The 23,110-nt window shown below is 43.3% G+C and overlaps 1 protein-coding gene across 4 annotated transcripts in view; it reads right to left on the minus strand.

Annotated features, from left to right (window-relative positions):
• The window catches only part of LOC311113103 (myotubularin-like), a 63,495-nt gene that overhangs the window by 7,463 nt on the left and 32,922 nt on the right, over window positions 1-23,110 (minus strand). For 2 of the 4 annotated variants that reach the window (XM_084156239.1, XM_084156240.1), the window contains exons 5-15: window positions 20,528-20,638; window positions 20,114-20,215; window positions 18,161-18,244; window positions 17,593-17,742; window positions 17,110-17,295; window positions 15,874-16,059; window positions 15,401-15,556; window positions 15,265-15,312; window positions 14,715-14,807; window positions 14,364-14,477; window positions 11,236-11,412 (exon numbers count right to left, since the gene is read on the minus strand). In XM_084156239.1, coding sequence (XP_084012365.1) covers window positions 11,236-11,412; window positions 14,364-14,477; window positions 14,715-14,807; window positions 15,265-15,312; window positions 15,401-15,556; window positions 15,874-16,059; window positions 17,110-17,295; window positions 17,593-17,742; window positions 18,161-18,244; window positions 20,114-20,215; window positions 20,528-20,638 — 1,407 coding nt within the window. Of the gene's footprint in view, window positions 1-11,220; window positions 11,413-14,363; window positions 14,478-14,714; window positions 14,808-15,264; window positions 15,313-15,400; window positions 15,557-15,873; window positions 16,060-17,109; window positions 17,296-17,592; window positions 17,743-18,160; window positions 18,245-20,113; window positions 20,216-20,527; window positions 20,639-23,110 lie in introns of all 4 variants that reach the window. The other 2 variants (XM_084156238.1, XM_084156237.1) reach the window with 1 other exon arrangement.

Below are 23,110 nucleotides of genomic sequence, written 5' to 3' on the forward strand. Positions count from 1 at the left end.
ATCTCTCATAAACCCTCAACCAGGAAAGACTATCATGCATGTTGTTGATAGTTCTGTATGTGCAGTTAAGGCCAAGGCGTGCTGCTTTGTTTTGAGCCAGCTGCAGCTTTGCTAGGTCTTTCTTTGCTGCTTTGTTTTGAGCCAGCTGCAGCTTTGCTAGGTCTTTCTTTGCTGCTTTGTTTTGAGCCAGCTGCAGCTTTGCTAGGTCTTTCTTTGCTGCTTTGTTTTGAGCCAGCTGCAGCTTTGCTAGGTCTTTCTTTGCTGCTTTGTTTTGAGCCAGCTGCAGCTTTGCTAGGTCTTTCTTTGCTGCACTTGACCCTATTACCGGACAGTAATGAAGATGGGACAAGACCAGAGCCTGAACAAGTAGTACAGTTGATGTGTCAAAAACACAGACCATCTTTTAAAAACAGACATACCATGATAACGGACCATCCAATGTTACTCCTAGGAGTTCAGCTTCCTCAACTCTTTCAATCGTCACACCCTTTTAAACTCCAGAGAATGGTTTGAACCAAATACAATTTATTTTAGTTTTAGATGCATTTAAGACCAGTTTATTATTACAATCACCCATTCTGATACTGACTAACTCCTTATTTAGAATTTCAGTGAGTTCACTGGCTTTGGGTGCTGACCAGGATTTCCGTTAGCCGTCAATTACCGGCTTTAAGCCAATAAAAAGAAAAAAAGAAAAGCAGATAAAACTGTTGCTGGCCAAAATGACCGGGAGATAAAAAAAAAGAAACACTTTATTCATTGATGGAAATACCAGTCGACTGAAATACATTTTACCGTCATGCTTGTTGGTCTATAGGTTAATTTGCATAATTTAGTGGAATTAAATTGGCCCGAGTGTATTTTTGTTAGTCATCATGTATCTTATTTATCCAACACAACTATCACACGCGCACAGCATACAGAGCCTATTTTGAGCGTGATTTCTCCCGCTGCTTCTCAACCTGAGCTGCTGGAGTAAAACGTGCTTTTATAAGCTCATTCGTTGTGCAACAATTCTAAAACGCAATCACGTGTTAAAAACAGTTTTAGTGCACGATTTAAAAAGAGCTACTATTTTTATTTCTCAACTGGAACGCGCCCCCCATTCACCACTCAAGTGCAGGCAACAGGTTATCAGCGAGTCACCCACCACGTAACAATGTGCGCAGGAGGCAGTATGCATTTTGAAAACACACTTAAATTGTTTGAAACCGGAAAATTTCATATTCATTTTATGAGGCATGTCTTGCCTTGATTTAAAGTAGCCTATAGGCGAAATCCGACCATGGAAACGTGGAGGCAATTATTTTATGAAGACTCCATAGGCTGCGCGTGAGTTTCAAGTTTGGGGAAGCTTACAATTTATCCTACTATTTCAATATCACTTACAATTTATCCTACAGTTTCAATAACAACGTTTCCATTTCTCAAAATCATTGTCATGTGGTTAATCATAGAAATCTGAATTAAAATGATAAAAATCCAAAAAAGTTAAAAGTCAACTAATGCGAGATCACCAGCATCTGCCATATGGACACATTGATACAGCGTGATCCATTGGCGGCTTAAGAAAGGAGCGCATGGAACTAACTCACAGCCTATAGGCAGCAAGCAGTAGGCCTATAACTTCCATTGCTCTTTCACAACGATGATTGGGGACTATCGAGAGGGGGAGATTGTTGGAAAGATTTTTCAAATGGCTCACTGTGAGGAACTAGAGTTTTAATATAATATCATTCTCAACGGATGTAAAAAACTTTCCTTCATTTCCACGCAGCAGGCCAGGTACTTCTGTGTGTGCTCAGGTGCCCGTGTTCCCTCTATCATCAGGACAGAGAAACCAGACATGCTCATTGCTCACATTGAGCACTCCAAACAAAAGACAATGAAAACATTTACAAATCTCTGATGGTTATGAAAAAACCCAAAACTTGTTTCACACAAGTGTAACAGGTTTTGAACTCTGAAAACAACGTTTCCACTCCGAGAATGAGAACACTAAATAACTAATACATGCATTAACAGAAATTAATGTAACCAAATGAGAGGGATTAACAGTACATTTACTACAGCTGACATACAGTGCATTCGGAAAGTATTCAGAGCCCTCGACTTTTTCAAAATGTTATGTTACAGCCTTATTCTAATTTTGTATTTTTTTTTTATCCTCATCAATCCACACAGTACCCCGTAATGACAAAGCGAATACAGGTAATTTTTTTTTTGTAAATGTATTACAAATAAAAAACAAATACTATATTTACATAAGTATTCAGACCCTTTGCTATGAGACTCGAAATTGAGCTCAGGTGCATCTTGTTTCCATTGATCATCCTTGATATGTTTCTACAACTTGATTGGAGTCCACCTGTGGTAAATTCAATTGATTGGACATTTTTTGGAAAGGCATACACCTGTCTATATAAGGTTCCACAGTTGACAGTGCATGTCAGAGCAAAAACCAAGCCATGAGGTCGAAGGAATTGTCCCTAGAGATCCGGGACATGATTGTGTCGAGGCACAGATCTGGGGAACGGTACCAAAACATTGCTGCAGCATTGAAGGTCCCCAAGAACACAGTGGCCTCCATCATTCTTAAATGGAAGAAGTTTGGAACCACCGAGACTCTTCCTAGAGCTGGCCGCCCGGCTAAATTGAGCAATCGGGGAGAAGGTCCTAGGTCAGGGAGGTGACCAAGAACCTGATGGTCACTCTGACAGAGCTCCAGAGTTCCTTTGTGGAGATGGGAGAACCTTCCAGAAGGATAACCATCTCTGCAGCACTCCACCAATCAGGCCTTTATGGTAGAGTGGCCAGACGGAAGCCACTCCTCAGTAAAAGGCACATGACAGCCCGCTTGGAGTTTGCCAAAAGGCACCTAAAGACTCTCAGACCATGAGAAACAAGATTCTCTGGTCTGATGAAACCAAGACTGAACTCTTTGGCCTGAATGCCAAGCGTCACGTCTGGAGGAAACTGTCACCATCTTTCACAATTTTTCAGCGGCAGGGACTGGGAGACTAGTCAGGATCAAGGGAAAGATGAACGGAGCAAAGTACAGAGATATCCTTGATGAAGTCCTGAGCGCTCTGGAGCAGGTTCTCAGACTGAGGCAAAGGTTCACCTAACAGGACAACGACCCTAGGCACACAGCCAAGACAACGCAGGAGTGGCTTCGGGACAAGTCTCAATGTCCTTGAGTGGCCCGGCCAGAGCCCGGACTTGAACTCGATCGAACATCTCTGGAGACCTGAAAATAGCTGTGCAGTGACGCTCCCCATCCAACCTGACAGAGCTTGAGAGGATCTGCAGAGAAGAATGGGAGAAACTCCCCAAATACAGGTGTGCCAAGCTTGTAGCGTCATACCCCAGAAGACTAGAGGTTGTAATCACTGCCAAAGGTGCTTCAACAAAGTACTGAGTAAAGGGTCTGAATACTTATGTACATGTGATACGTTTTTTATTTTAAATACATTCGATAACATTTCTAAAAACCTGTTTTTGCTTTGGCATTATGGGGTATTGTGTGTAGAGTGATGAGGAAAACAACTATTTAATTAATTTAAGAATAAAGCTGTAACGTAACAAAATGTGGAAAAAGTCAAGGGGTCTGAATACTTGTCATGCTAGCTTTGTGTTAGACCAGTGGCAAATCACTTCTAAAAATAGAGAAGAGTAACAGACCAAGGCAACTGCCCTGAGGGACACCGCACGGTACATATCTGATGTTATACAAGGGGTGGGGTCTAATCCTGAATGCTGATTGGTTAAAACCGCATTCCAGCAGGTGTCTATTCCACAAGTTACCACTGGCTAAATCTATGACGGTAAAATGCCTATTTACTCTGTTCCATCTGACTGCGCAATCCACAGTCTCATCAGCCTAGCCAGGCAATTTATAAACTTGATCTCCACTATAAAAAGCATCTAGATATTATCTCACATATCTGATACTAGAGAAGCTTCCATTGAAGAACACTATTAGCTAAAGAGTTCTATTGGATAAATAACTCTCCAACCATGTGGTGGCAGGTGATTTAAAGCCATAGCAAGTAAGTTTCAACAACAGCAATGTATGATCAATTACATCAAAGGCTGCACTGAAATCTAACAATACAGCTCCAACTATTATTATCCATTTATTTTAACCAATCATCAGTTATGAATCAGTGCAGTAAAAGTTGAGTGCCGTTCTCTATATGCATGCTGAAAGTCAGTAGTTAACTTGTTCTCTGAAAAATAGCATTGTATTTGATCAAACACTTCTCTCCATCAATTTCCTAAGAACAGGCAGTAAACTGATTGGGCGGCTGTTAGAGCAAACAAAGGGCGCTTTACTATGTTTAGGCAGTGGAATTACTTTAGCTTCCTTCCACGCATGTGGACACACACACACACTCACTCACTCCTTTAGGCTTTGGTTAATGTCTCTCTCTGTGTTTGTGTGATTATGACAGGGAAATAGGATTTTCTGCTCCAGTGACTCAAACCCTGTTGACTGTTTGGGCTGCAGGGGTGTGTGTGTGTGTGTGTAGGGGGGGGGTTAATAGAGCTAGGGGAAAGAGGTGTGTGTGTTTGTGTGTGTGTGTGTGTGTGTAAGAACAGGCAGCAGACACACACACACACACACTCCCCAACACACACTCAGACCCCAACACTGCGAGTCATTCAGGATGCCACGGCAATACTGCAGCCAAACCAAAATATCCCCAGAGGCAATCCTTCACAATCAGACTGATCACGAGCAATGTTCCCTCTAAGCTGCAGGCGTGCACGCAGGCCCACCGGGACTGCCGCACAGAAGAAATATCAGCCCGCGCAGAGAAGCACGAGATTGAACTTCACTCAACTCTCTAGTTTTCCCCTTTAGTTAACACCAGTGGTTGACTTGGGCCGGAGCTGTCCGGCACTTCAGATTTTTTGGGAATTGCGTATTGGCTCATCTATAAAAACAAAGTAACCTATCGCTGTCCCAGATTAACACACCGAGGCAAAAAAAGGCTGATCAAAGCGGAATGAAGACGGGATCTTTATTGAATAGCAATGGAGAGGGGGCATTCATTTCCTTATTCTGCTTTGTTCAAATGTATTTGCCGCTAGTCTGTGAATCTGTGAGTGACAGTAGGCTGTTCCAGATCGCGCAGATTGAAAATGTACCAGCCTGAATGACATGATACGCTGTTCCATGTTGTCAAATGAGGGTTTGCAATTCATGAGAAGTCATGGAAATTAGTTTCATAATTGTTGTTAATGTAATTCATGAAAGCATACTTTTTAAATATGATCAACTAATAAAAAAAAAAACATTATCAGCCATTATCGGAATGACCCTTCAGTGCATGTCTGTGGTGCTGCATGTGTGCCAGTGCCAGTTGGCCGTTGCCCGAGGAGAGAGAGTGCGACATTTCAGCAGCAGGTATAAAATAATGACAACCAGACTAACTAGATCACCAATTCCAAAACATAACGGCTACAAGTTAACTCGCTAGTTAACGATAGATAACTAAGCGTCAACTTTCGTTGTCACCTTTCCACCGGCACTGTAGAGCCTAAATCAATCTGCACCACTGGAAAGCTGGGATTCCCCTCTATTAAACAGTAGCCATGTAATTGCAACAACGTAAAAAATATTCTAAGAACAGCCTAACTGACAAAGAACTGGCTGTGCATAGATCTCCCCTGAAACATGAATACAGAAGATAGCCCTATTTGGTCAAACACCAAGTCCATATTATGGCAAGAACATCTCAAATAAGCAAAGAGAAACGACAGTCCATCATTACTTTAAAGACATGAAGGTCCATCAATACGGAACATTTCAAGAACTTTTGAACGTTTCTTCAAGTGCAGTCGCAAAAACCATCAAGCGCTATGATGAAACTGGCTCTCATGAGGACCGCCACAGGAATGGAAGACCCAGAGTTACCTCTGCTGCAGATGATAAGTTCATTAGAGTTACCAGCCTCAGAAATTGCAGCCCAAATAAATGCTTCACAGTTCAAGTCACAGACACATCTCAACTGTTCAGAGGAGACTGTGAATCAGGCCTTCATGGTCGATTTTTGCTGCAAAGAAACCACTACTAAAGGCCACCAATAAGAAGAAGAGACTTTGGGCCAAGAAACACGAGCAATGGACATTAGACCGGTGTAAATTTGTCATTTGGTCTGGTTTCAACCGCCATATCTTTGTGAGACGCGGTGTGGGTGAACGGATGATCTCTGCATGTGTATTTCCCACCGTAAAGCATGGAGGAGGAGGTGTTCTGGTGTGGGGGTGCTTTGCTGGTGACACGATCTGTGATTTATTTAGAATTCAAGGCACACTTAACCAGCATAGCTACCACAGCATTCTGCAGCGATACGCCATCCCATCTGGTTTGGGCTTAGTGGGACTATCATTTGTTTGTCAACAGGACAATGACCCAACACACCTTCAGGCTGAAGGAGAGTGATGGAGTGCTGCATCAGATGACCTGCCCTCCACAATCCCCTGACCTCAACCAAATTGAGATGGTTTGGGATGAGTCGAACCGGAGAGTGAAGGAAAATCATGAAGTCCTTCAAGACTGTTGGAAAAGCATTCCAGGTGAAGCTGGTTGAGAAAATGCCAAGAGTGTGCAAAGCTGTCATCAAGCTGTCGTGACGTGATTTACATTAATCTGATGACTGTTATTTATCGAATCAACTAACTTTGTTTAATTGTCACTTGATTAAATGAATAATGTAACAATTAACTGATTAGGATTTTGGGGCACCACGGAAGAAGTTGTTTAACGAGTTCCCGTCTCCCGAATTAAACCCATAGAAGATATATATATATATATATACAGTGAGGGAAAAAAGTATTTGATCCCCTGCTGATTTTGTACGTTTGCCCACTGACAAAGAAATGATCAGTCTATAATTTTAATGGTAGGTTTATTTGAACAGTGAGAGACAGAATCCAGAAAAACGCATGTCAAAAATGTTATAAATTGATTTGCATTTTAATTAGGGAAATAAGTATTTGACCCCCTCTCAATCAGAAAGATTTCTGGCTCCCAGGTGTCTTTTATACAGGTAACGAGCTGAGATTAGGAGCACACTCTTAAAGGGAGTGCTCCTAATCTCAGCTTGTTACCTGTATAAAAGACACCTGTCCACAGAAGCAATCAATCAATCAGATTCAAAACTCTCCACCATGGCCAAGACCAAAGAGCTCTCCAAGGATGTCAGGGACAAGATTGTAGACCTACACAAGGCTGGAATGGGCTACAAGACCATCGCCAGGCAGCTTGGTGAGAAGGTGACAACAGTTGGTGCGATTATTTGCAAATGGAAGAAACACAAAATAACTGTCAATATCCCTCGGCCTGGGGCTCCATGCAAGATCTCACCTCGTGGAGTTGCAATGATCATGAGAACGGTGAGGAATCAGCCCAGAACTACACGGGAGGATCTTGTCAATGATCTCAAGGCAGCTGGGACCATAGTCACCAAGACAACAATTGGTAACACACTACGCCGTGAAGGACTGACATCCTGCAGCGCCTGCAAGGTCCCCCTGCTCAAGAAAGCACATATACATGCCTGTCTGAAGTTTGCCAGTGAACATCTGAATGATTCAGAGGAGAACTGGGTGAAAGTGTTGTGGTCAGATGAGACCAAAATGGAGCTCTTTGGCATCAACTCAACTCGCCGTGTTTGGAGGAGGAGGAATGCTGCCTATGACGCCAAGAACACCATCCCCACTGTCAAACATGGAGGTGGAAACATTATGCTTTGATGGTGTTTTTCTGCTAAGGGAACAGGACAACTTCACCGCATCAAAGGGACGATGGACGGGGCCATGTACTGTCAAATCTTGGGTGAGAACCTCCTTCCCTCAGCCAGGGCATTGAAAATGGGTCGTGGATGGGTATTCCAGCATGGCAATGACCCAAAACACACGGCCAAGGCAACAAAGGAGTGGCTCAAGAATCAGCACATTAAGGTCCTGGAGTGGCCTAGCCAGTCTCCAGACCTTAATCCCATAGAAAACCTGTGGAGGGAGCTGAAGGTTCGAGTTGCCAAACGTCAGCCTCGAAACCTTAATGACTTGGAGAAGATCTGCAAAGTGAAGTGGGACAAAATCCCTCCTGAGATGTGTGCAAACCTGGTGGCCAACTACAAGAAACGTCTGACCTCTGTGATTGCCAACAAGGGTTTTGCCACCAAGTACTAAGTCATGTTTTGCAGAGGGGTCAAATACTTATTTCTCTCATTAAAATGCAAATCAATTTATAACATTTTTGACATGCGTTTTTCTGGAGAATTTTTGTTGTTATTCTATTTCTCACTGTTCAAATAAACCTACCATTAAAATTATAGGCTGATCATTTCTTTGTCAGTGGGCAAACGTACAAAATCAGCAGGGGATCAAATACTTTTTTCCCTCACTGTACTAACTAAATAATAACACAGAATACATAAACACACACAGTATAGGTTATTGATTACTAATGTAGTAATACAATGAAAACAGGCCTATAGTGACCTAACAACATCATGACTGCTTGGTTAGGGGAAGGTGGGGTCAATAGAAAGTTTTGGCGGCAAAGAGTCTCTGGAACAAAGAACACCTCAGTCTTCCCATACTAGAGACCAAAAGGAGTCCTTTTCTGCAAACTATTTATGACCGGCTGTTAAGTCATATAACCGTCCCAACTCCCCCTTCTTCTCTCCTGTGGGAGAGCGGGGGGGATCTGGCTATTTGTTAGCCATTTGCCAGATACCTTTGATCCTCACCAAGGAGAGAGTCATGACAAAGGGAGGCTATTTGAAGAATCTCAAATATAAAATATATTTTCATTTGTTTAACACTTTTTTGGTTACTACATGATTCCAAATGTGTTATTTCATAGCTTTGATGTCTTCACTATTATTCTACAATGTAGAAAATAGTAAAAAAAATAAGAAAACCCCTTGAATAAGTAGGTGTTCTAAAACCGGTAGTGTACTTTGTGCCCCTTCAGATTTTTGGGGTGCATGACGCCTCTGGTGTTCTAAAACTTTTGACCGGTAATGTGTAAAGATGTCTAGTTAGATACCTTGCTTTGAAGTCGCCTACCTTATCCATTTAATCCCTGATTTATTGAATGGGGGAATCATTTCATAAAGACAAAGGTATTTGGTTGTAATGTTAAAAGCCAAGCCTGCACACCCAGGAGCTCTCCAGATGGAGAGTTGACCACATGTTACTAACAGTGCAGTTCTATGTCGGGGGCTAAGTGCCTCGATCAAGGGCACAACGGCAGGAGGTGGTATGTCTACATGGGATCAAACACTGCAGCTTTCCAGTGTCAATAATTCATACTTTCTCATAAAATAGTCATGACAATTTGGTTAAAAGTCATGGAGAAGTAATGGAAAATGTGTTTAAATCGTTAACAGTGAATAATCAGAGGTCTCTATAGCACAATGTCATTTGTGAATTTCGGTGAACATAGCTCCTGCACTTCTTCCATCCCAAGTCAAGCACTGGTTAACACTATCAACGTTTCCCCTCTACCGTGGGTATTGCCAATATTAGCCACTTTCAATGCAACATACTCGAACAAAACGAACTATGCAAGATATTTTCTTGTAGGCACGACTCAGCCCGTACACTACAGACCGGTGCGGCATAACCAATCAGAGCTGTAGTATCCCTATATGCAAATATGCAATTGCCATATATGAATCTGTGCCATTCCTTTGAACTGGACTGTGTTTACAGCATGAGTGGTCGCGAGTAGATGCGCTTGTTTTGAGATCAAACGAGAGCTGCATGTAGCCACGTGTGCACATTTGTTCATATTATTTGCTAGTAAGTTAATTATTAGCCCAGTTATAGCTCATTTCTAGTCACCAATGGGGGAGTGGTTGCTTCCTACAAGGGCACAAAACGTGTGCATTTCTAGACATCTTTGAAAAGCGAGTCAGGTAAAGAGCATTTTCTCTGTCTTAAACACTGCAGTGTTGTATTTTGAGACAGGCTTGAATAAGCTGCACCTGTACACAGCCCATCTGTAATTAGCCCACCCAGCTACCTCATCCCCATATTGTTATTTACATTGTTATTTATTTTGCTCATTTGCACCCCAGTATCTCTATTTGCACATCATCTTCTGCACATCTATCACTCTAGTGTTAATACTAAATTGTAATTATTTTGCACTATGGCCTATTTATTGCCTTACCTCCATAACTTACTACATTTGCACACACTGTATATAGATTTTCTATTGTGTTATTGACTGTACATTTTGTTTATCCCATATGTAACTCTGTGTTGTTGTTGTTTTTAAATCACACTACTTTGCTTTATCTTGGCCAGGTCGCAGTTTTAAATGAGAACTTGTTCAACCGGCTTACCTGGTTAAATTAAGGTGAATTAAATAAAACAAATAAAAAAAGCTAAGTAGCCAATAGGCAGAGGGCAGCGTCATTTGTCTAATTCTTTGTAATAATGGTATGGGAATAATAATTAACTTTATTTTGTACAGTGGTTTCTTGCATCAAACAACAACATTTTCAGTCACCTCCATGTCTGAAGGACAAGTGGATAAACAGGTTAATGTTAAGCCCTGCATGTTTTTTTCAAAGGTCTCATGGAATGTAGGCCTACACTGAACACCACACATTGGCTGCTCCTGTAGGCTGAGTGATATAACAGCTATTTCCATATTAAAATGTTATGGGATGCATTTTCTCCATTGTTTTCGATGGTAAGCCACTCTGGTAGGCCTACATTATGATCAAATAGCCACAGTAGCCTACTTGGCCACTGTTAAAACTGTAACTTAAAGCGGGTACAGCCTCAGTGTTCACAATAAACACGTTCCAGAAGTTGCAAAGAATTCTCACAACGTTCAAGTTTGCGCTCAGCAGACCTGAAATTTGCTCAGTGGTGAAATGTTATTTTACAGGGAAGATTGATCACAAGATTACCCCCACAAGATTACCCCCAACTCTGATTGGCCAGTCTGTTTGACTGTACAGTTTGTTCAGTGCTGTGTATCGTGTGTTGTAGCTCAATCCTAAAAGTGTTACGTTTGTTGTTGAGATTTGTTGCCCATATTATTCATCCATCATTGATTCACTACTTTCCACAAATCTAAAAGCATTGTATTGGTGGAGGCATGGGCCTTTTTAAAATCAGTGAAGGAAAGTGAATAGGTGCACACTTTGGTAGGAAGGACGGATAATTGGGACGTACTGTAGCAAAATGTACCTGTTGTCGAATGCGCGGGTTCCAGCGGATGTAGTAAGTCACCCAGAGTTCTAGGTGTCTCATGCTGGCTACGGGGTAGAGGACTCTATTGGACTCTGGGGTGTAGAAGGGGTTCTGGTAGGAGGACGCATCACTGTTCACCAACGACCACAGAGACACCGTCTTAGACCGCAACTCCTGGAGAGGGGGGAGAGGGGAAGAGGGGGGGGGGTAGAGAATAATAATTTAGGAGGGTTGGAGAGCGAAAGAGAGAAGTTAACCAGGACCACAGAGACACCGTCTTAGACCGCAACTCCTGGAGAGAGAGAGGGAGAGGGGATTGGGGAAGAGAGATAATGAAATATGGTCTTTTAGCAGACACTTATATGCACAGCAACCTACAGTAAACATAAATATATTCAGTATGACCCATATTTGAATGAAACCCACAACCTATCTTAGCCATCGGAATCACAGAAAGAGACAGAGGGAACATCAAGGAGAGATTCTGGAACAATAATTCAAGTCTTATGTCTTGTGTAGACTAGTCTTTGTATCATAGAGAGTAGTGCATTATTACTGCCAATCAGAACCAGTCATGCGTCCCATCGCTCTCTCGCTCTCTCTCTTCTGCTCTACTTCACATGATCAAGATGGAGGGAGGAGGGGAGGTGGAGGGAGGAGGAGGGAGGAGGGAGGAGGGAGGAGGGGAGGGAGGTGGGGAAGTGGAGGGAGGAGTGGAGGTGGAGGGAGGAGGGGAGGGAGGGAGGAGGGGAAGTGGAGGGAGGAGGGGAGGTGGAGGTGGAGGGGAGGGAGGAGGGGAGGTGGAGGGAGGTGGGGGGAATAGAAAGACAAAGAGGGCGGCCTCCCGAGTGGCGCAGTGGTCTAAGGCACTGCATCGCAGTGCTAGCTGTGCCACTAGAGTTCCTGGTTTGAGTCCAGGCTCTGTCGCAGCTGGCCGCGACCGGGAGACCCATGGGGCGGCGCACAATTGGCCCAGCGTCGTCCAGGTTAGGGGAGGGTTTGGCCGGCAGGGATGTTCTTGTCCCATCGCGCACTAGCTACTCCTGTGGCGGGCCGGGCGCAGTGCACGCTGACACGGTCGCCAAGTGTACAGCGTTTCCTGCGACACATTGGTGCGGCTTTCTTCCGGGTTAAGCAGGCATTGTGTCAAGAAGCAGTGCGGCTCGGTTGGGTTGTGTTTTCGGAGGACGCACGGCTCTCGACCTCCGCCTCTCCCGAGTCCGTACGGGGGTTGCAGCGATGGGACAAGACTAACTACCAATTGGATACCAGGAAAAAGAAGATGAGAAAGAGAGTGGGTTTTTGAGAGAGATCGAGGTAGAGGGTGTCGAACTCATTTCCTCCGCAGGCCGCAGTCGGTCTTCACCTAGGTCCGAAGGGACGCAATTAAAATGGATTATCTTTACTATGCTCTCTGTCTCGCTTTCGTTTCGATGACCGTTAGCAAGCTGGGTAGAGTGAAGAGACTGTAAATGTAGGTCCATTATCATTTTTCACACAGTTTGGATTTGGCTTTAGTCTTTAAAATGTCGATTGAGATCCACCCACGAGACGGATTGAATGGGCTCGCGGGCCGGATGACACGTAAGATAGAAGGAGGGAGAAGGAAAGGTAAATAGTGAGAGTGAGGGTTGGCAGAGGAACATATTGTAGAGAGACGGGAAAGACCCAGCTAGCACATTTGGTTCCTTGGAAGTTCTGGGAACATTCATTTTTAGGTTGCAGGGAGGTTCTGAGAATGTTTTACTATGGTTCCCTGAACATTTTCCTGGGAGGTTTTATTAACGTTCTGAGAACAGAAATTATAGGTTGTTACAAGGTAATTATATAACGTTCTGAGAACATGTTTCAAATAAGACTTTTAATAACACTAATTTGGGTTAACTGTTTTTAACTCCAAGCACAGATAGGACATATGGAAATTCATTTGCTTAGGCATTAATCATACAAACATGTCTCTTTTAGTGAAATTTGAACCTATGATCTTCTGGTCTCTATTCATGGAATTAGTCCACTGTTTTTTAACTCATACAAAGCTGTTAATTTTTCTATTCAAACAGACCCCATTTCAAAGGAAACAAGCACTCATTAAGATCAGGTGTGGCCAATTAGTGGGCGCAGCCAACACACCTGAACATACTTAACAAGATAGAGGATAGTGTTTTGTTGACGCTGAGAACGGAACGTATATGTTTTTAAACAACATTCTTAGAACGTTCTATGAACGTTAATGTTTTCTTAATGTTCTGAGAACATGACTTTAAATAGAACCATGAGGAAACCTGCTGAAAACATTATGCTGAAGTAATCAAATTCCCACCTAAGAAACATAGTTCTCAGAATGTTATGTGCTAGCTGGGTATCCTGCACCATTCCCAGAATGTTGTGGGAAAGTTGTATGCAAAATAACCATAGGACAACCACGCTCTCACCAAGCTCTAAGAAATATATATGGTCCTCAGAACGTTATGTGCTAGCTGGGAATTGGAGTGTGCGATACAAGAAGACTAATGTAGAAAAGAAGAGAGAAGGTCACAGAGAAAGAGTTAACAGAGAGGGAAAAGAGGAAATGACAAAAAGAGAGAGTGAGAGGAGAGAAGCTGGGCTCTGACTCATATTGTTGTCTCAGACAATTGCACTTGTAGGGGCAGAGAGAAACAGAAAGTGGGAGAGAGAGAGAGAGAGAGAGAGAGACTGGAGGTGGAACTTACATTGGTGTCCCTGGCACTCTTACAGTTGAAGAGGAAGGTTCCAAAGACAGAAAGACAGACAGCTAGCCAGATAGACATTTTTTTAATACAGTAAAATATCGGGATATTATTTTTGACGATATATCGTATAATTTTAACAATATCGCAATATACATTTTTGCGCTAGTCGGCTGTACCTGCACCAAAACTCTATTTTTCCTTCATAGCTTTTCTCATGGCTTGTCCCTCTGCAGCAGACATAGGGTGAGAAATATGCTTGGAACATCGAATCGCAATAAAATCCCATTATCGAATCGCAATGCAATATAGAATCGTGAGAATTGCAATACATATCACAAAAAACGGCACCTCGGTATCATGATAATATCGTACCGTTAGGTCCCTGGCAATTCCCAGACCTAACAGGTAACTTACGTTGGTGTCCCTGGCGCTCTCGCAGTTGAAGAGGAAGGTTCCAAAGCGACAGCTGAACAGGTGGTCCAGGATGGTCACTAGGAGACGCTCGTTAAACTCAAACGCTGTCGGGAACTGGAGGAGAAGGGGAGAGATAGAGGTTTTAAACCCGTAGGCTTTTTCTCAGTCAATTCTTCCTCGATTCCTTGCATCCTCTCTCCTCACTTCCTTCTCAAAATGCATTGGGAGAAGAAGGTTCGAAGGGCGGGACCTTGGGCCTTCTCCTCCAATACAGTCGAGGAGGAAGTCAGAAGATCGTCGTGGAAAAGACAAATTGAAATAAAGCTCTACACAGGTGTCTACTGTTCCTACCTGTTTGGTCATCTGCCAGACACAGTCTATGAACTGTACGAAGATAGGAGACCTGTCCTGATCCGCATGGTTCTTATCCCCGTGTCCTATCCTCTATATAGACACACAGGGGGGGAGAGAGCACAGTTTAAACAGCTTCTTATTATCTCTAGTTTGTTCTTCCTGGTCCCTGATATTTCTCTGTACATAATATTGGTCCGTTTAGTTGCTTCCCATCACAGGAGGTTGGTGGCACTTTAATTGGGGAGGACGGCTCGTTGGTAATGGCGGGAGCGTTATGGCATCAAACACATGGTTTCCATGATTTCCAGGTGTTTGATGGCATTCCATTTGCTCCGTTCCGGCCATTATTATGAGCCGTTCTCCCCTCAGCAGCCTCCACTGCTTCCCAGAGATCATTTGGTCCCCAGTTGACAGCACAAATAAGCATACAAAAACAATCTATGACTGAAAACGTCATTACCAGAGTTCAAATTCCTCAACACAACAAGCACTTTTTTCATTCTCATCATAAACTGAGAGTGAATGCCTTGGAACAGGGTGGACTTACGTTGGCAAACTTGTGTCCGAAGCTGATCCACTCCTTCTCCAGCAGCACCTGAAATCAATCAATCAAAAATCAAGTCAATCAAATGTACTTTATAAAGCTCTTTTTTTACATTAGCCGTTGTCACAAAGTGCTTTACCTGGAATCCCCTCAGGGTACGGTAGTGGCTGTCCAACATCAGCATGGCCAGAGAGGTGAGCTGGGCCGTCCGGTCCCACCCATCACTACAGTGGACCATCACAGAGTTACCACCCGATATCTTGTCCGCTACTTGGATGGCTCCCGATATGACCAGCTAGAGAGACACAGAGACAGTCACTACAGTGGACCACCACACTGTTACCCTCACTGATCTTATCTGCTACCTGGATGGCTCCCGATATGACCAGCTAGAGAGACACAGAGACAGTCACTACAGTGGACCACCACACTGTTACCCTCACTGATCTTATCTGCTACCTGGATGGCTCCTGATAGAGAGACACAGAGACAGTCACTACAGTGGACCACCACACTGTTACCCTCACTGATCTTATCTGCTACCTGGATGGCTCCCGATATGAGCAGCTAGAGAAGAGGAGAGGGGTGTTTGAAGTGTGTGCGCCCCCCTACCTTGATGTGTTCTAGCCAGTGTGTAGACTCCAGACTGGACAGCCAGTGTGATTCCTCTACGTTGGGATAGACGATGTCCTTTAGCTTCTTCAGGGACTCTCTCATCACGTGGATGTTGTGTATGTCTAGAAACACCAGCTCAGCGTTCTGATATGCATCCTCACCCTCGTAACCCCCACCCGTGGCCTAGAGAGAGGGGATAGAGGTTGAAGAGTCATCATTCATGGACAAAAATGCAAAAAATAATACCCTCTCTCGAGGGTATCACTGGCCTATTTGTGGTTGGATAAATGAAAGTGAAGTTTCCCCCATGGAAATACAGTATTTTACTACAGCGTTGTATTCTATGGTTTTCACCCTATACGGCTTTGACCAATCCAACATGGTCAGATCAGCGATTACTTCAAGGAGGGAAGGATTCAAACAGGGTCATTGTAAATGCTTTGGGGTTGTGATCAGTTGTTGGAACACACACTGCAGGTCGGAGGCAGCTTGTTGTTAGAAGCCCCTCACTGGCAGAGATCACACACTGCAGGTCGGAGGCAGCTTGTTGTTAGAAGCCCCTCACTGGCAGAGATCACACACTGCAGGTCGGAGGCAGCCTGGCAGAGATCACACACTGCAGGTCGGAGGCAGCCTGGCAGAGATCACACACTGCAGGTCGGAGGCAGCTTGTTGTTAGAAGCCCCTCACTGGCAGAGATTTGGGGATTATTATATAGATTCCATATTAGTCATTTGAGATCAAACATTCAATTTCAATCCAAGCGGGGTGCACACACACACATACACACACACACACACACACGGTGTAGTTGCTGTGTCCTCTTAGTCTCTAAACTCTACCTCCTCAGTTCTTACTTCTGACACCAGCACACAATGTAGGAGACAACTAGCAAGACCCTACAGTGGACAACAAGAGAACACAGTCCATCTCTCTACGGAAGACAACACCAGACCTAAAGCAAAATACCATTTAAATCACAGCAGAAAAAAGGGAAAGAATGTCATGAATCGCTTAGAAGATTCTCTGGGAAGTACTCTTACAAGGATTCCAGAAACGTAGAAACTAGAAAACTCCCATATATCTATGATATCATCTCTGTCTGGATGATCCATGAGGCCTAAACCTATACACCCCATTCCAACAGAACCCAACCAACGCACCTCATGAGACTTATGACCCCCTTTTACGCCGACATGACCTTTATGCGACTTTTAACCTTTGACTCCTGACCTTGTTGGCGACGGCGTTGACGCTGGGCCGTGCGTCGTAGATGGTGAGCTTGGCGGTGCCGTTAGCCTCCCGGATCAGGTCCAGGTAGCGCTCATCGTCCTTGTTCCTCTTCCCAGACATCCCCACCAGGGGCTGGGAGCAGCGGCAGATAACAGCCTGGTTCTCACGGTGGATCCACGATAGCACCTAGAGGATGAATATATATATATGAATATGAATATGAGAGAGAGAGAGAGAGAGACAGAGAGAGACAGACAGAGAGACAGAGAGACAGAGAGACAGAGAGACAGAGAGACAGAGAGAGAGAGAGAGAGAGAGAGAGAGAGTTAGGTGGGGTTGGGTGGAAGAAAGTCAAAGAGAAAGAACAGAGGGATAGGGTAGAGGGATAAAGAGAGATGGAAGGAGAGAAAGGAGATATGGGTAGAGGGAATGAAAGGGGGAAAGAACGGCAGGAAGAGGGTGAGATGAGAAACAAGGACTCACAGGTATGCGTCCTCTAGACCTGAAGGTAGACACTTTCCTCAGGTCTTCCTCTGTAGCTTTGAATGGAACCACCAGTATGGTGGGGTAGGTGTCGCACAGCTCATAGTTGGCATTGATGAACGTGATACGCCACTTGTCATTGGGTAAGCCCTGGTGACGGGGGGAGACAAATAGCCAATCAGCGAAGAGATTGCAGGCTGTGACTCAATCGGATGCATTATTGGCGAGGTACAGTACTACATCACTGATGACGAGGTTGAAGTTTAAGACAAGAGGATTCTAATATCCCACAACTCTTTGCATAAATGAGGAATAATCCTAAACAATGGGACCAGCTATGCTAGTTTAACGGCACTGGTCGCATGAATCGGTTTATTTTCAAAAGCTTTGTCATGGAATGATTAGGTTGTCTTTCCCTGGGTATCTTCAAGCAACAGTATTTAAGCAGACTAAGTAAGTGACCAAGTTAAAAGCTGTGGCATTGGATCTATCCCAACACAGACAACAACCTAGAAGACCGGCAATAACAAAGTAATGACACATTTAATAAGACAATGATGAGTCATACCTGCCGCCTGAACTCTTCCACAGGTTTGTAGATACTCCAGCCGTTCTCTTCAAATTTCTCCTGACTCAGGTACGCAAACAGAAGCTACAGAGAGCGAGAGAGAACGCTAAGTCAACTGCTCTTTTATGAGTGATTGTTTGGTGACTCTTCTCTAATGATTTGCAAGGGCTGTCCCCGACTAAAAAAAATCTGTTATTTCGACCAAACGATTAGTCTACATTTTTAAATGTGTATTTTTCCATACATAGACACACCATATGTTTGAATAAAATGAACCATATGTAGGCTACTGAGCTTGTCTGATGCTTTAAGCACTGCGATAAAAAATGGACACAAATTACTAAAGAGGGAGCCAGAAAACAATAACCAGAAAAAAAAAATTTAATAAAAAAAAACAGTTCCCGACCCTCCTCCTCCCGCTGCTACTGGCCTTCACAGACTGCCATTCCGCTACGCCAACGATCTGCAACCTTTTCCATTTGGAGTGCCAAGTTATCGTACCATTTCTACTGATCTGCGTGCCAGTTATGATTTTCATATGCATATGCATTTTCATGGAACAGTTTCATTTAATTCATAATAAAGTCTTCATATCTCAAAATCAACATCATGAGGTTAATCAAAATTCTATCTAAATGAAAATGATACAAATCTAAAAGTAACTTCTATTGCCAATATGTAAAAAATAGCCTGCATAAAGGCAACAAAAAAAAAGCTTGCAGGTAGAAAATATCAGGATAAAAATTAATCCTATAAATCACATTGGCTACGCATGACCTGTCATGGCCTGTCTGCAAGGAACTTGAAACATTGTTTCAACTATTAACTTGGTCCTGGTTCTGAAGCTCCTTCTAGCAAACTTGCAACATGACTGTAAGTCGCTTTGGATAAAAGCGTCTGCTAAATGGCATATTATTATTATTATTGTATAGAATATTCTGGGCCCTCACAGTTTCCCGGGCCAGTGAGCTCTGGACAGAGACACAGCTGTAGGCTATTTGCACAAGGGATAAGAAGTAATCAGGAAGGCCTATTTTATGACGTTTCCATCGGATCAAAGCAATAACATTTTTTCCCCCTTTCGTGCTGAGTGGTAATCGAAAGGGAGAGAGCTGGACAGATTCTTCAAATAGGCTACATTGAGGAACTCTTTTCATTCTCAATGGATATAAAAACAGACTTTGTTTACTTGCTGTTTGAGGCGAAGAAAGAAATACTTTGAGAAGCTCCACAGTGATGGTGAGTTAAGACAATCAGAAATACTATCAGATCCCCAAATGGGCAAATTTCTAAGCCTACATTTGCGCGCAGGCCTGGTAGCCTAGGCCTACTTCTATGCGTAAAATCAGGCGCGTGTCCTTACTCAACATTGACAGGAGCGCTACAAACAAAACACAATGAATACATTGACAACTTGTAAATGGAATTAAATAAACCAAAACTTTTTTTTATCACAAGTGTAGCATAGGTTGTGGGCTCCGCAAACAACGTGTCCACTCCTACAATGACAACGGTAAGACTGTAATAATAATAATAATAATAATAATATATTGAATGCATTAACATAAATTACCATAACAAAACAAACATTGTAGATGATAAATGATGGTAATTAAGGTAAATGTACTACTTGGGGACACTGGTGTGCCTCCGCAATGGATTAGTCCACTGAGACAGGCGTGAGTCAGACAGGTGTCTCGTGTGCCATAATTTGTAAAAATATATTTGCAATTGCTCAACAACAAAAAAATATCTCGGTCCACCAACAGCCTTTCGACCAAACAATCGACCAGTCAACTAAATGGGGTCAGCCCTAGCAAAGACAAATAACAGGATACCTCAAACTGATTAACTCTAACAAAGCACTTGTCTTGTACAATCATATATAGTTATTATACAGTTATTAAAAAGGCGGTAATGATATCAGGTGAGACTAAATGAAAAGGTACGTACAAGGCCGTGGGATAGGGGGAAGGCATATCTAAACAGGATATCAAAGATGTCTCTTCTGCTGTGGCCCTCCTGCTTCAATGCAAACCTCAGGTTCCTCATGTCCTGTTGGGAGACACACAGACACACTTTAACACGGATGGACGCACGCACACGCGTTAACACAGACACACAAAATGCTGTCAGTACAAAATAAATAGTTGTAATATTTTTTTATATTGAAACTTCCTGATCCAAGACTGGAATGAACGTTTCTGAACACAATGTTCTATCTAAATGTTCTATAAAAATAAAATAAAAATAAAACACCCCTATTTTCATACATAGTGGTTCAGTCCTAGTCTGGTTGTCAGATGTAATCGGACTGAACCACTATGTATAACATAGGGGTGTCAGTACCATGATGCAGTATCTGACCTTGCAGGTGATGTCCAGCCCGTATGAGTTCTCCCCCCGACTGGAGGCTCCGCCCATCTTCTCCACCCGGCCAATGGCCCCCAGCGGAACATCCAGGGTCACCGCCGGGTCCTGTGATGTCACACAAAATACAGACATGTGATTGGTCCTGCTGGGATTCCAGTGATATCACAACAGAATACACCATAGATGGATGATTGGTCCTGCAGTGGTAGAACTGAAATATAAAGACATTGGTATTGTGAGGGCACAAACGGTATACTGTGTAATGTGAAGTATACTCTTGAATACGCTTTATGTAGCTAATGTTTAATCTGCAAGACAGAGACTTAATTAGCAAAGCATAGGCTTAAATGGTAGACACAGGCATAGTAGGAGGTACTTACATCAGTTCAGAGCCACCAGAGTAAATGGTGTGTGTGTGTGTTAGAAGCAGTATGAGGTCAGCATATTGTTAACGTGTTGTATTACAGAGAGTGGATTCTGCATCCCAAATGGCTCCCTATTCACTATATAGTACACTACCCTATGGGCCCAGGTCAAAAGTAGTGCACTATAGAGGGAATTGGGAGCCATTTGGGACAGAGACTGGAGTAAAGAGCCTTGCTGCTGCAGTATCCATGTAGACTGTAATAACCTACTCCATCACTGACACACACAGTCAATAACACACACACACACACCTCTCAGCCTGACTGATGATCTGATAAAGCCAACCTTGGGACCTGTATCTCTGCTACATCTAAGATTATTTAACTACCCCCCTCTTCTCTCGCTCTTTCTCCATAACTACCCCTCTCTACCCTATTCTTCTCCATAACTACCCCTCTCTACCCTATTCTTCTCCATAACTACCCCTCTCTACCCTATTCTTCTCCATAACTACCTACCTCTACTATATTCTTCTCCATAACTACCCCTCTCTACCCTATTCTTCTCCATAACTACCCCTCTACCCTATTCTTCTCCATAACTACCCCTCTACCCTATTCTTCTCCATAACTACCCCTCTACCCTATTCTTCTCCATAACTACCCCTCTACCCTATTCTTCTCCATAACTACCCCTCTACCCTATTCTTCTCCATAACTACCCCTCTACTCTATTCTTCTCCATAACTACCCCTCTCTACCCTATTCTTCTCCATAACTACCCCTCTCTACCCTATTCTTCTCCATAACTACCCCTCTCTACCCTATTCTTCTCCATAACTACCCCTCTACCCTATTCTTCTCCATAACTACCCCCCTCTACCCTATTCTTCTCCATAACTACCCCTCTCTACCCTATTCTTCTCCATAACTACCCCTCTCTACTATAGTCATCTCCATAACTACCCCTCTCTACCCTATTCTTCTCCATAACTACCCCTCTCTACCCTATTCTTCTCCATAACTACCCCTCTCTACCCTATTCTTCTCCATAACTACCCCTGTCTTCACTCTTTTTCTCCATCTTACCATCAACAATGCCCTCGCACCTCTCCAATTGAATGGACTGTGCAAAACACTAGTGGTGCCAGGAGAGAAAGAGAGGGATTGAAGAAAGAGAGATGAGTGAGTGAGAGAAGAGAGAGAAAGGGATATGGGTTTCCCCTCTTTTTGTTGTGTTGGAGATTAACTTCTGTTGTCTGAAGAGTGAAAGTGAATCTACAAGTGGATTACACCTCGAGCAGTGTTTCCCAAACTCGGTCCGGGGGCACCCCTGGGTGCACGTTTTGGGTTTTTCCCAGCACTACACAGCTGATTCAAATAACGGACTCATCATCAAGCTTTGATTATTTGAATCAGCTGTGTAGTGCTAGGGCAAAAACCAAAACGTGCACCGAGTTTGGGAAATGCTGACCTAGAGGCTAGGGCTGACCCCATTTAGTCGACTGGTCGATTGGCTATTGGTCGACAGATTTTTTTAGTCAAGCCGTCACAAATTGATATTTTTTATTTTTGGGCAGGCACACGAGACACCCGTCTGATTCGTGCCTGTCTCAGTGGACTAGTCCATTGCGGAGGCCGCAGGAATGGCACAGTCCATCAGTCTAAGACAGGCATCGGCAACTTAAATCATACGTGCCGCAAGGGTATTTGCCATGGCATGCCAAGCAATTCGGAATTGCATTTTCATAAACTATTTAATAGTTTTCCATAAATGGCTACTGCTTTGGACCAGACACCATTTGTGCGAGTATTCCTTAGGCCTAAAGTATGTGTGAAGATAATGTGTCTTGGGTATAATTTTAAATGTTGAGTTAAGAAGGGGGGTGTGGCTTAGATGCACAAGGCAGGTCTTTCTCCAGAACGCGTTCTCTCCTGCCAATTCGTGCTCATTCATTGTTTCATAACTTAATTGTGTGAATTGTTTGTCCTTTGATTGTTAGTGTCTATCACCAGAAGTACAGTTACCGTTAATTCACATAATATCTAATCTACAATGTTTGTTTGGTTGTGGTAATTTATGTTAACGCATTCAATATATTATTACAACAGTCGATTAACGTTCTCATCGTCTGAGTGGTCGCATTGTTGCAGAGCTCACAACCTATGCTACACTTGTGAGAAACAAGGTTTTGTTAATTTCATTCCATTT

This window comes from Coregonus lavaretus, assembly GCF_964263955.1.
Source record: "Coregonus lavaretus genome assembly, chromosome: 39".
Lineage (NCBI taxonomy): Eukaryota > Metazoa > Chordata > Actinopteri > Salmoniformes > Salmonidae > Coregonus > Coregonus lavaretus.